Raw genomic sequence first — 13116 nt, 5'->3', positions numbered from 1 at the left:
ATAACCCCTTCCTTCACTGCCAGAATCACCAGCCCCAAGTGCAGTCCACCCAGGCAAATTAAGAGTTGTTTATGACATTTAATACTCCCCCTTCCCTCCAGCAGCAGGGCAGCAGGACCACAGGTTTGGCTTCACAAATGGTTGCCTCAGGATACACTAAATGCTGTCATGAGCCAGAGAGCAATTTCATCTTGAAAAATTACTGCAATAGAGCTCCCTGGTAAAGGTCTCTCTCAGCAATGCCTCCCTCTTTGCCAGAAACAACTTCTCTCCCTGAAACCAATTTGAGAGCATTAAAGGGGCTGTTTATTAGTCTGTTCCCCTGCAAAACAAGAGGGTGCTGGAAGACGAATAACCACCCTGGGCTGTCTGCTGTGCTGCTCGGTGTAGCAGGTAATATGATTGGATGCTGCCATGTGCTCTGAGCATGGAGGGAAGTGAGAAACGTGATCCATGAGATTGCCAAGATGCATCTTTCAAAGTGATTTGTAAGGAGCAGCATTGCCTCATGGGTAGCGTGTGCTGTTGGTACTCAAGGGATGATGTTGGATTTTGGTTGTGACCATGGGTGTCACTTTGTGCCTGTCCCTAAAATGACAGATAACTTCATAGGAAAGGTGTGAGGGTGCTCAGACAGTCCTAGTTGCTCACTGCACTGCTGAAAGGGTGTTTGTGCCGATGCACAGGGACTCCCTGCTCTTGCTTCTGGGCTGGGATGATTTCTGGCTGCAGCCACATTATAGGGGTCTTGGGTCTGAGCAGGCAGCATTTGGGCAGTGCTGCTGCATGAGGGAGAGCGTGGCAAAGGCCAGATACTCTTTAAGGGTTTCCTCTGGCATTGGCAGCTCCCCTGGTGCTCTCTGCTCTCCTAAGTTGAGACAAACAAGGGTGGTGAGCTGTTGAACATTGGGGACGCTCCCTCGCATGCTGTACTGGGGCAGTGTGGGGACAGTCTCTTTCCAGAGGTGCAGCATTTTGTGAGTTTTATAGAAATTGTGAGATACTGCAGTATAAAACAGTCCTCGGGCCATAGGGCCCCTGTTCATTTCCGTGTGTGGTGCAGAGTCAAAAATCTTTCCCGCTCACGGAAGAGTACCCCTGAATCAGCAGCTGATGGTGGTATAGTTCATTTTCCAATAAGTGAGCTATAATCAATACCGTGAATATACTAAATATCCTCTAGGACTGGAATATGGGCTTGGAGATGCCTGTGATTGTGCAGGAGAGGCTGGGTGTGCTGATGATGAGCAGCACATTCAGTCAAGCCTCAGGAAGAGGAGTAGAGCTGCAGTACAGGCATTCAGAGGTTTTCCAGGTGCCACCCTACAGGGACCTTTTCAGGAAGAACCCATCATCCTCCTCACAGCCTGGTTCCTTCATTTGTGCAGGGTGGGTAGAGCAACCAGGGGCTCCTGAGGATGTTCCCTCTGACTCCTGCTCTGCATGCAGTGGAGATGTGTTCATTACTTTCGCAGGATATTTATCATCCCTATGCAGAAGCAGCCCCCACAGGGCTCTGTGCTTTCTTCTGCTTCTGAAAGCAGCAGACCCAACAGTAAATCATGGGTCAGTAGCGTCTATTGGGGCTGTTCATAGCGGTGCAGCAGGGAGGTGACCTGAGCTGGATTTGGCTCACAGTCATTTCATGTGTTATGCAAAAAGTTGAGAAGCCACAGTCCCAGACCAGGCAACAATTTGCCTCCTGGTGGACTTGAGTCATGAGGTAGTAGATTTCCCCCCCTGCCACTCCTCTTGTAAAATATCTGTTGCATGTTCCCTCCCATGGGCAGCTGCTGTGTCCCACTGCGAGGCATTATCTCAGTTGTCTCCCTTTCATCCCTGTCCCAGGAGCTTGGTACTGGAGAAAAAAATAGGTCAGGTGGAGACTCTTTTCCTCAACCAGAGAAGTCTGTCTGATGTGCTGTCTTCTCAACCCATTTTAAATTCTTCCAGTCAGCTTTGGTTGTGGGTGATAACAAGAGACATGAGGATGCAAAATGAAGAGAGAAAAGAGCCTGGACCATCCTCCATCCATGCTCTCAGGCATCCTGTTAGCTCCAGGGGAAAAAAACAACAGCTAAAGCAAAAGAGGAATAAGCATTTGTTTGTGAATATTCCAAATAAAAAGTGTTCAGGACTGACCCCTTCCCCGTACCTCTGCACAGACGAAGGTGCGTTGTCCTCCCTCTCTTATCTCACCATGTATTTTTGTTCCTCTTAAATTAACTACATTCCTCTGAAATGTCTTCGTTGCTTCAAACTCTCCTGAGTCTTGCAGCCCATCTTCTTTTGAGATCTGAGGCTCAGTATGGACAATAGAGATTTGGGATTTTCCCCGCTATGATTAGTGGACAGGGGCAGAGAGGATTTTCCTCTGTGCTGGGAGAGGCATGGCTGTTCTTTAATATTTCCCTCCCTTTCCAAAGCTGAGAGAAAGGCAATTTTTCTTCCCTTTAGATGTGAGCAAAGGGCCCCGCTCCTGCTACTCCTGGAGAATTAAATAGATAAATGGGCGGCGCTGTTGTTCACGCTTCACTATGCACAAAGCAACTTGCATTCAAAATTGGGCTCATGGCAGTTCAGCAACAACCTTGCACAATAGCGTCATTAGACACGCAGGGCCAGCTCGCAGGCGCAGAGGCTGCTCTCCAGCTGGAGTAGCCACCAGGCTGGCCTGACGTGGGCTTTTTTTTTAGCTTTATAAAAATGCATCTTTAAAAAAAAAAAAAAGTATAGAAAGAAGATTCAGTGTGGTTTTCTTAAAGACTTGGGCAGGTGTTGCTGTTTGAAGGCAGGGGGAAGAAAGGAGAGGATGGGATTTGTGGTGTCCACACACCCCCCGTCTTTCATGCCAGCTCCTTCTTGTAGGGAAGTCCTCCATTTCCAGAGTGTGGAGGGGCAAATAAGGGACCTGTGTCTGCAGAGCCTTCACCTGCCGACTTCTTCAAGAATGTTCCCTGGCAGGTTGCTGACTTAGTGGTGAAGGTCTCTTAAGCCAAGAGGGAGTTGAAAATTAATCCCTATGCTTACCTTGGCACTGGTGGCTTTCAGGGAAAGGAGTTGGGTGCTCTATGAATCTCACAGATAGCAAAAGTTGGTTCTACTGGAGCTCTCAGCCTGATTTGAGAGTGGTTCAAATTTGGCATTAAATTGGCATGGTGTTCATTGTGTTTTAAAAACAACCCTGACTTCTGCTGACCTGAGGAGAAATTCAGTTTTATTAATGAGTAGAGAAATTCAGTATAAAAATCAGCAGCTCACTGTCATCAGGATGGAACCAATCTTGGAAGGGGTCAGCTTGCCCATGGCTTGTTCTCTTGCACTGGGCAAATCATTTGCCTCCCAGATTTCACCTTCCTCTGTTGTCACGGAGGTAACAAAGCCTGCCCTCCTTGGTAGGAGCATCTAGAAGCCCAGGTACTGGAGGCACATCCCCATAAAATTCTTCTTCCTTATATTGTGTTAACTTTGAGGCATTTTAAGCACATGCCTCCACTGGAAAAGGTCTAGATTTAACAGGTTAGTGGCAGAAATGTGGAGAAAGGATCTTGACTTGTGGGCTGCTATTTGTGGACTCCCTGGCATCTGTGGTGGTGTGGATGCTCACTCCTCCCCAGCATTGTCTTGTGTCAGAGCCAGCCTGGGTCTCTGTAAGTAATTTAAAATGAAGAGGCAATTTGATTGCAGAACTAACTGGCCTTCCCAAATGCTCTCCTAACACCATGCTTGGCACTGAACCTTTCAAGTCTTCCTCCTCTCCTTGTGCCTGCACAATGTTTGCATTTTAATGACTCTAAAGGCCTTTGCTTTGACATACCAAGTTAATGTTTTCTTTTTCTGTATCAAATCTAGGTCAAGCTCTGGCTTAGCACTAATGCTGTACTGAGCAAAAAAGGATTGGCCACTAATGGTTTCAATTTAGTTTTTTATGGAGTAGAGAAAATTTCACTCGATAGCTGTTTTCAGTTTTATTCCATTGGCCTTTCCACCAGGCCTGTTGGGATGGAGAAAGTGCTTGTGACTTGATTAAAGGAGATCCCAGAATGAATCCGCCATTAATATGGATGAGGATAAGTGTTGCTGCTCACCTGTGCTGTGTCCATAGGACATGCCTTCAGGGACTGCATCCCAGTGGGGGTTAAGTGGTGGGAAATCCCAAGCTTGGGGGTTTCTTTATGGAAGAGCCTCACCTGTGATCCAGCATCATCCTAATTGAGGTCCTTAGTTATGTAACACAGGGGAAGGAGAGATGAAGAGTAACTCCTCTGCTTCATGTGTCCGTGTGCCTGTAGACAGCTCAATCTGAATCTAGCCTTGGCCAACATCTCTGGGAGGAGGCTCCTCTATGCCTGCAGCGTCAGAGGGCTGTCAGGGCCATTCCCTGTCTGCTGTGAGCCCTAATTTTGTCTTTCCCTGCCCTGTGCCAGTCTCTGTGTACCGCAGCCAAAATCCAGGTGGGATGATAGCAGAAGCACTGAGACACCACAGCTTGGAGCATTAATGTGGAGCAATGAGTGTGAGTGTAATTTATGTTACTTTTATGGCTTGATGACACAAGGAGATGGCAGAGGGAAGTTTAATGGGAACTGGGGTGGTATTCACCCCTCTGGTGATGGTAAAAAAGGCCTGGAGCAGCACCAGTTCCTCCGCTGGCACGTGGATACTGCATTGCTGGGTAGCAGAGACCACTGGCAGATGGATTAGTGAGTGCCTCCCCTCTTAGGAGCTCGCGGGTGAATATTGTGATTGCATGTATTTATTTTTAAAATTATTATGGCCATTAGCATAGAAATGAGCTGCAGCTCCCTGGCTGCTGGCCAACCCCACCCGGGCTGGCATGCAGCTCTTCTCTGTGGCGGCTGGAACAAAAGCGCCCGGCTGGTAGCAGGGCTCCTGCTGCTTGCCACGGAAAGACAAGTGACAAACAGGAGCAAGCACTCTGCTGCATGAGTTTGTTACAGTCAGTTGGGACGTATATAAAAACCTCAGATGGGTCAGCAGAGATTTAGCCCCTCCAGGCAATGCCCTGTGAAGCCGTTGAGCTCCTATCCCTCTCCTCTCCTTCTCCCTGGTGATTTATTCCCAGGCTGAAAACCCAGTAATCACTCACATTGAAGTTTTGTTGCTGTTTTACAGGAGATGCTCCAAAAGTCTTTTGTCTCTGCAACTGTAAATAAACTTGTAAACCTGTTTTAAAAATAGCATTTTGTAGCTTAGTGCATGAATTTTTAATGCATCTTCTGCAAACCAGCTGGTCTTGGCAAGGGTCACAGTGTTTCCTAGGCATTTAACATAAAATTGTGCTTCAAAGCCACATTATAGTGTCGTTGAAGAGTAATATTTTACTTAACGTCCTCATAACTGAATTATTTATAACTTGCCATGTTTTATTAATGATAAATATTAATACTGGTGTATTTAAGAGTAGAGGTTATTGCTGCAGTTTTACCTATATGAGGTGATATTATTGAAATAAAGGAATAGCGATGAATTCTGTAGCTGGCAGAGCGAAGTGTGTGCTGGGGCTGTTCTCATTCACACCTCCCTCTTTTATCAACCCTGTCAGCCACCAAAAAACCTCAGTGCAGAGCATCTCTACGTTTGAAACGAATTTTCCTGCACGCATCTGAATCCCTGCTCTTTTTTTAAATTTTCTTAGAGAGCTTTGTGTTATTGTCAGTAATTCTTGGGTTCATTTCTTGGTGAGGGCCCATAAGCTTTGGCTTTGCAAAAATGCTCACCCTGGTCTGGGTCTCCAGCCTTGAACTGTTCTGCAGGGTCCCTTGAGTTCTCCTGCTGCAGGCACCCCTGGATCCCCCATCTTTTGAAGCATCCCTTGCCACCTCGGATGAGGCATTACTTGGTGTAGGAGACCTCCTAGCAGCCTTTGGGCTCCTTCCCACATGGCTGAGTGCTCTGGGCCATGATCAGTCTCATTTCAAGGCTAAATCTATATGAATTGGGTAAATTGCCATTGCACCATTGGCCTCCATCCTTTACCAGAGAGGATAATTGCATTGGCTTTCATCTTGGGAAAGGGAAATACAATTTTCTGTGATCTTTCACCTTGTGCTGGTGTGTCCCCATCTGGCAGGGAACATTGTGCGGCCACTCCCCGGTCTGGCTCCCAGCGTGGAGCTGGCTGCCTATCCCACCCTCATACCTACAAAACCTTCCGAACCCTACAACTGTGCAGGGCCAAGGCTTTGCTCCGTGTTACTCCATCAGCTTAACAAATCTGCCATCACTGGGTTGAGAGCGGTGGTTGCAGGAGCAGCACAGGTTAATGCAACACATCTTTAATGTATGATTGCTAATGGCCATCTCCCATCTGCCTGAGCCCAAGTGCAGTTTGCAGATGAATGATTAAGCTGCCCTGACACATAGGCAGCTTGTTCCTTAGCAGACCTACAGTCATTACACTTGATGCATGTGAAAGGGGACGAGGCTTTCTAGCTGGGGAGAGGGTGTCATTGGGCTGGGGTGATGGAGCAGGGGGTTCTCTTGGAGTTTGTTTTGTATGGTAATGTGAGAGATCCTCCTGTGGATGCAGCACTTTAAATGAATCATGAGCTCAGTAACCACTGGGATGTTTATTAGCTTTGAATATGTTTATTGCGGAGTCAACAGGCAGCACCTTCCAATTAATTAATAGTAATAATTACAGTATTATTTATGTAGCTCTAACAGCATGCCAGAGTGTTTCCACACAATGGTTACAGCTGTGGCTTGCTGGAACAGGCTGGTCTGTATTCACCCTGTGTGGGCATGCTAGGGTTCATCATTTACTGGTGCTCCCAGCTCCAAAAGCCTCTCTTTGCTGAGCTCTTGGCAGCTGCTCTTTCTTTTGGCTGAATCATTTTGTTCCACAGTGTGGTGATGTGGCTGTTCCTGCTGCGGTGCTGGAAGGCAGAGTATGCAATGAGCAGGAGCACCTGCAAACAGAGGTGGAAGTCAAGGACGGTACATTTCACTAGGGTATTTCGGTATTCTTCTGCTCGGGGTATTTAAACAACATGAGTTTAGGAGTCAAGCTGTACATACCAGAAGGATATTTACAACAGATAAGACATTGATGGCAACAGAAAGAATCCACCTCTCTTCTGATGTGGACTAGGATCCAAAGGCTGCTCAAGCTGTTGGGAATGACCTCTGCTAAGTGCCAGTGCAGTGTCTGTGTTTCTCGCTGCCTCTGCAGACCTTGCTGAGGACCATGATCATGGAGCCAAGTCTCCTGTTCTGGTTGAGTCAATCAGTTCAATGTGCAGAGGCAAGTGGGGTACCAAGAACTTCCCACTAGTCTTGTTTTTCCATGCAGAAGGTTAGCCTACAAGTTGGCCTTCTACTCTTACATTACGTTACAGTCCCATTTGTGTTCTGTGGGAAATGAGGGTGTTTCTAGGTTATGTGAAGTTGCTGACATCTTCCAGTTGTTGGATCTTTCTTCACATGTGAATACTTTTGTCTCTCTTTTTGTCTTCCAGCGATGTCTGACTTCCACATCCACCCTCAGAATGCAGTGGTGGAGGAAGGTGGTGTAGCGAGATTCCAGTGCCAGATCCATGGCTTGCCTGAGCCAGTCATCCTATGGCATAAGAACAGCATGCCAGTCAACACAGACAACGAAAGGTAGGACAGCTCCAAGCCATGTGCACCTTTCTCCAGGTGGGAAAAGATGGCCAGACTTCCTATTCCTTTCACGGCTGTACTTGGACGCAACTAACCTGGGCTAAGGGTCTTGGCCAGTGTTCCCACCATGGAAGACTCTTTTGTTTAGTGTAGTGGCTTTTCTGGTTTGGTTCTCCTTCTGGCCAAACACCTTGCAGGGGTACTGGTATTTCCCAGGAGAGGTAGATAAAGCTATTAGCTGATTTTGAAGGGCTTGCACTGACCCTCCCTGATCAACCCTGCTCCAGGTTTGTTTTCCAGCATGGAGACCTGCCCAGCAAGCCTCAAAGAGCTGGATAGCTTTGGCATCCTTCATCCCTCTGTGGCTCCATTTTGCGTAACTCTTTCTGAGACAGATCCATGACTTAAGATTTTGCATATGGGTCCTGGACTCTTTTAAGTGCTGAATTACACCGTGGCTGCTATCCCCAGGTGGACTCCCTCATGTGTGGCAACTGGCAAGCTCCACAGAGAGCTTCCCACAGCACCCTGAGCTGCCATTTCCCAAACAGTCTCCTAAAGAGAAACTCCAGCTGCCTCCCCTGCCAACGTAGGGAGCGGCACGTCGCTGCTTCCTGTGTTTGACAGGCTGCTCCCTTTGCGTCAGAAACATCCCTCATCACAGTTTGATCCTCGGCACAGCGCGGGACAGGTGGCAGGAAACGCATGCTCGGTGCCGGCAGCTGCCAGTGGCCTCAGCTGTAGCTCGGGAGCCACACAACCAGTGGTGGGAGACAATCGCTCACAGCACACCTCAATCGCGGATTGACGTCCCTGCCTTGGGAATAGGCGAAACCGGGAAGCTGTAAATATTTTCATGAAAGCCCCTATTCTTAAAAATGTCAGTTCTGCAGCAGAATGTGGTTGGGTTCTTTGGAGGCAGGAGAAAACACAAGGGCTGGAACAATGCCTGACCTTCTCAGAGCGGCAGTGAACTTACAGTAGAAGGACCCAAGAGGCCCAAATCTGCCGTGGAAAACTGCAACTGTCAGGTTTTGTTTTTCCTTGCATTTTTCATCTGAGCTTTTTTTAGCCCAGCACAGGGTTGATTTGTTAAGCCTGATCTCTGAAGGCTTCTTACTCATACAGGTGCTGAACTGGGGATGCAGTTGAATGGAGCAACTGATCTGAGGTGGCATCAGCAGAAGTAAGGGGTGGAGAACTGGGCTGGATACCTTGTGGCATTCCAGTGAGATGTTGCAGGACAGGTCAAATTCCCCTGAAGTCCTTCATGCATCATTGATTCTTTCCACTTGAACCCGGGGACACGGTTGTGGACATGGTCAGAGATGTGGCAGGGATTTAAATGTGACCAGGACTTCTTTTCTCCACGGCTGAGGAACCCCAAGGTTGAGGAGCTTCAAGACCGAGAAGCCAAGACTTTTCTCCAACCCAGAGAGCTCCAAGCTGTGCTCATTCCCTCTGCTTCTCCTCTGGGGGAGGGAGTCTGCCCAAGCCCAGGAGGATATGGCCTAGGAACAGTTTCCCTACGTTCGTGCCCTGATTTTGAAGAGATTTTGCTTTTCGTAGGAGTAAAGTTACCAGGGAAGGTTTTTATTGTCAGCTCAGTAGATTAATCTCTGATACCAGAGCCTGGGTGATGAGAGTTGCTTCTCTAACTGAATTGGATTTCTGCATTAATCACGCTTGGTGCATTTCTGCGTATAAAGTGTATATAAATTTGTATGCCTAGTCTTGCACTTGGAGGCTTTGAAGGCAGAATAATAGCTTTGGAATTGAATCTTCTAATGATGTGGGCAGATTGTTAACAAAAATGAAGGCTTCTTGTAGTATAATTCATCCAAAACAATGGGCATTTTAAAGTCCCAGAGAGATTGCAATCAACTTTGGGCCATGTAAAACTGATTGCTGTCATGCTGCCACTGACACGGAGCCACGTGTTTGGAACCCGGCACAGGGAGCAGGTTATAGGCACTTAACCATATGCTGATACGGAGAAAGATATTCTTCATCATCCGGACGGAAATGGATTATTAACTCATCACAGTGTAATGACTTACTACCAGCCAATTTAAACAAGTGGTTGCCAAGCAACCTGTAATGTATGTGTACATATATGTGTGTATGCATGCATGATTTAAATGTGCCTATGTTTTAAAGATGTAAAATATTTATTGATGTTTACATTTTCCCACTCAATATTTATTTTAAACATACCTTTTCATGCATCTGAGGTTTTAAGGTCATAAGGATTTGAGTCCTGGACCTGGTGTGGGGAGTGTGGAGCACAGGCTTCTCCTGATGCTTGTGTGTGGTCACTGTGCTTCAGCTGATGAGTGATGATTCCCACGTCATGATAACTCTAGTGTCAGCTGTCCTCACATGCAAATGCATTGCCAAAGCTTTTCCACAGGTTAAATAGGAAGCATCTACTTTGTAGCCTTCCAACAAAAATCACCATTTTTCAAGGATGCATCAGGAGATAAATGATTTTCTTTTACCCCCTGTAAAGAAGACCAGAGGCTCAAGTATCCAAAAAAAAAAAAAAAGAACTGATGCAGAGGTAGGCGTGGGCTCAGCCTGCAGGGGCATTGGCATCTTAGTGGTATTGGCACCTCTGCACTGGGGTGCAGGGAGCCAGCCTGCCTTGCCTGGATGGGTGTGCAGCCTGCTGTCACATCATGTCCTGCTTTGCAAGCTTTTGATCTGTTTTCTCTTCCCACAGGTACACACTGCTTCCCAAGGGGGTTCTCCAGATAACGGGACTAAGGGCAGAAGACAGTGGGATATTTCACTGTGTTGCCACCAATATTGCTAATGTGAAGTTCAGCCGGGAGGCCCGACTCACTGTGTCAGGTTAGTGTCAGCTACACTGTACTGGCTTCCTCCCTGTCTTCTTCATACTGCTGTTCTGGACTGGGACAGTTTAAGAGAGCTTCAAGCTAACAGCACTGAGAGGCATTCCTCTGTCCAGCCATAACACCTTCCTTGTTCTGGATTGATATTTGTTCAGATCCCCTCCAGTAGGGGACATCCCAGGTTCCCTGTGGAAATGGAGATTGCGTCTTTGGAGATAAGAGGCAAGGGAAGTCTGCCCAGGGATGGTTGGGTGGAAGTTTCTCTCTGAGCTCTTTCTTATATGCAGCCAAAGGTCTTTCCCCTGAGCTGTGATAATTGCTGGTACCCAGGAGCTGGAAGCTTTCCAGCATACAGCCACATCTCACAGCTTCCCATCACCCTCCAAAATACTACTTGGCCAGTGGTTCTGGAGCGGAGACTTAACACCTGTACCAAGTGTCAGATTAGCCTCTGCTGACCGTAAAAAAGCAGCACATGTGAAATGGGGTGAAGCCAAGGGAAGAGTGATGTTGTGTATATCAACTCTGATAGGGAAAGAAAGCAGGTTAACTGGTTCTGAAAGACCTTGGAGCTTCGGGTGCCTGTTACTTATCTGTTTGCTTGATCTACATGAACAGTAGCCACATGGAGGGAAAAAAGAACAGTAAATTATCGATGTGGTGAAGTTCTTTGTGTCAGTTTACTGGCCTGAGTTATTATTTCTTGCAGGGCAGAAAGTGCTAGTTGTTCTCATCTGACCATCCCACATTGCAGATGGATATTTTCCAGGTTTCCTGTCTGTGAAACATTTGTGGTTTTTTCTCCTCCTTAAAGTAGTCGGATGATGAATATGGGCACCGTCTGTAAGTGTTTGTTGAAGGGTTTGGACCATGCTTCAGTGCCTGCACATCAGCAGAGCTGCTGGAACTGGACATTTGCATGGAAAACTCATTGCTGTGGGTTAAACCTCCATGGAAAAGCTTTATGCTCTGTGGTGTTTGCTAAGAACACACAAATATCTGTTAGAACTGGACAGCAGGTATGTGTTAGCATGTGAACCCTGGGCTTTGGCACGGCAGCAGAGGCTGTGGTGAGCCACAGAGGTGCACGGGGCATTGCTTCACTGGTGTGGGTGTCGTGTCAGTGAATACTGACCTAACGAGAGTGCTGCTGTGCACATTGCATTAGGCATGATGGGGTAAGCAGAATTCTTGCAAATCTTTGTATCGCCTTCCTCTTGTGTCAGGGGTGAAGGGAATGGTCTTTCTGCTCTTCATGGTGGTGGGAGGGCTCCCATTTTTCCCTGCAGGGCAACAGCTTCAGCCATTGCTTCACCAACAGAGAAGCACCAGGTCTGCCTCCCTGAGGTTTCCAAACCAAGCCCTGCCTGGAGAGGGAGGAGGGAGAGAATGAGGATGGGCTCTGGAAGCCTGTGCCCTGCAGGGCACTGCCACAGCCTCGTGGGAGAGGAAGACGAGGGTGGCTGCCTGTGGCGGGTGAAGGAGCCTGCTCACAACGCTCTCCCTCCTCTCCCTGGCAGTGGTGGCAGGGCTGCCAGCAGTGAGCAGCACAGAGATGTCTTCCAGTCCCGCTGATTGATTATTTTCAAGTGCCTGCTCAGCGGAGCTGCTCCCGAGGGGCTGCCTGCCTCTCTGCACTGACACCTTTCCAGTGCGAGCTACAGCTCTCTCTGCTGCTGTCCTTTTGATCAAGATCTGGCAGGCAACCCTCCCATCCCTGCTGGAGTGCCTGTCACTGCTGGCAGGACTGGGGACCTCCCCATCCTCACTGTGACTGCTGCTGGTGGAGTCCCAGAGGACCACAGGCATCATTAGAGCCTTTTCCCCTTTCAGAATAAATCCCTGCACTGCCCTGAACCCTGTTGAGCTCCAGCAGCACTGGCCTGTCATGAGTCCCTTGATTTGTCACTCCTTCCTTCCTGACCCTGCATCAAAGGGCTGGTCTGGTTGAAGAAGGAAACCTCCTTCTTGATGGTGGGACATGGTTGGCCCCTTTGTGTCGTGCTGGCATCTGACTGCTGTGTCCCTGCTGTGTCCATGTCCTTGCTGTGTCCCCGTCCCTGCTGCCCCTGGAGCTGTCACTGCCTTGGGTGGTGTGCTCAACAGCAAGGCTACAGGACCATTCCCTGGCCTTTGCAGGAGAAGGTGAGCAGTGGTGGAAATGCCACTTCCAGAGTTGGACAGCATTTGCCCAAACTCAGGGAGCTGAATCCACACTCAAAAACCTGAATGTCTAAGACTCAGAGTAGAAATCAAAGAATGAGATTTTAAAATATTTTGTTGTCAAGCTAATGTGTTTTATAAATTCTGCTTTGAGCTTGGCTCCCATTTGCTGATATTCTTGGGTGACCTTGGACAATTCATTTCATTTCTCCATGTTTTGAAATATTGAAATCGCTATATAATACGCTGATAATACCGTATTATTCTAAGCGTGAACATTTAGTATTGTGATTCAGAACAATAAATCTACATGGGTTTTAAAGGCACTCCGAGGTACTGAGGGGAAGGTATTGTTTTTCAGATCTCTTGGGGTTAACCAGCCGGTCATATGAATTTATTGTGCATTCTGGTTCTCATCAAAAAATCTGCATTTTATGGCTTGCAGTGAAATGCATTTAGTGAGAAA

The 13116-nt window shown here is 47.7% G+C and overlaps 1 protein-coding gene across 2 annotated transcripts in view; it reads left to right on the top strand.

The window, feature by feature from the left end:
- Positions 1-13116, top strand: part of IGDCC3 (immunoglobulin superfamily DCC subclass member 3) — a 102472-nt gene that overhangs the window by 50548 nt on the left and 38808 nt on the right. For both annotated transcript variants that reach the window (XM_039557894.1, XM_039557895.1), the window contains exons 3-4: positions 7485-7629; positions 10355-10485. In XM_039557894.1, coding sequence (XP_039413828.1) covers positions 7485-7629; positions 10355-10485 — 276 coding nt within the window. The remainder of the gene's footprint in view (positions 1-7484; positions 7630-10354; positions 10486-13116) is intronic.

The sequence above is a fragment of the Corvus cornix genome, chromosome 10, assembly GCF_000738735.6.
Source record: "Corvus cornix cornix isolate S_Up_H32 chromosome 10, ASM73873v5, whole genome shotgun sequence".
NCBI classification, from domain to species: Eukaryota; Metazoa; Chordata; class Aves; order Passeriformes; family Corvidae; genus Corvus; species Corvus cornix.
This window is presented reverse-complemented; position numbering and strand designations above follow the sequence as displayed.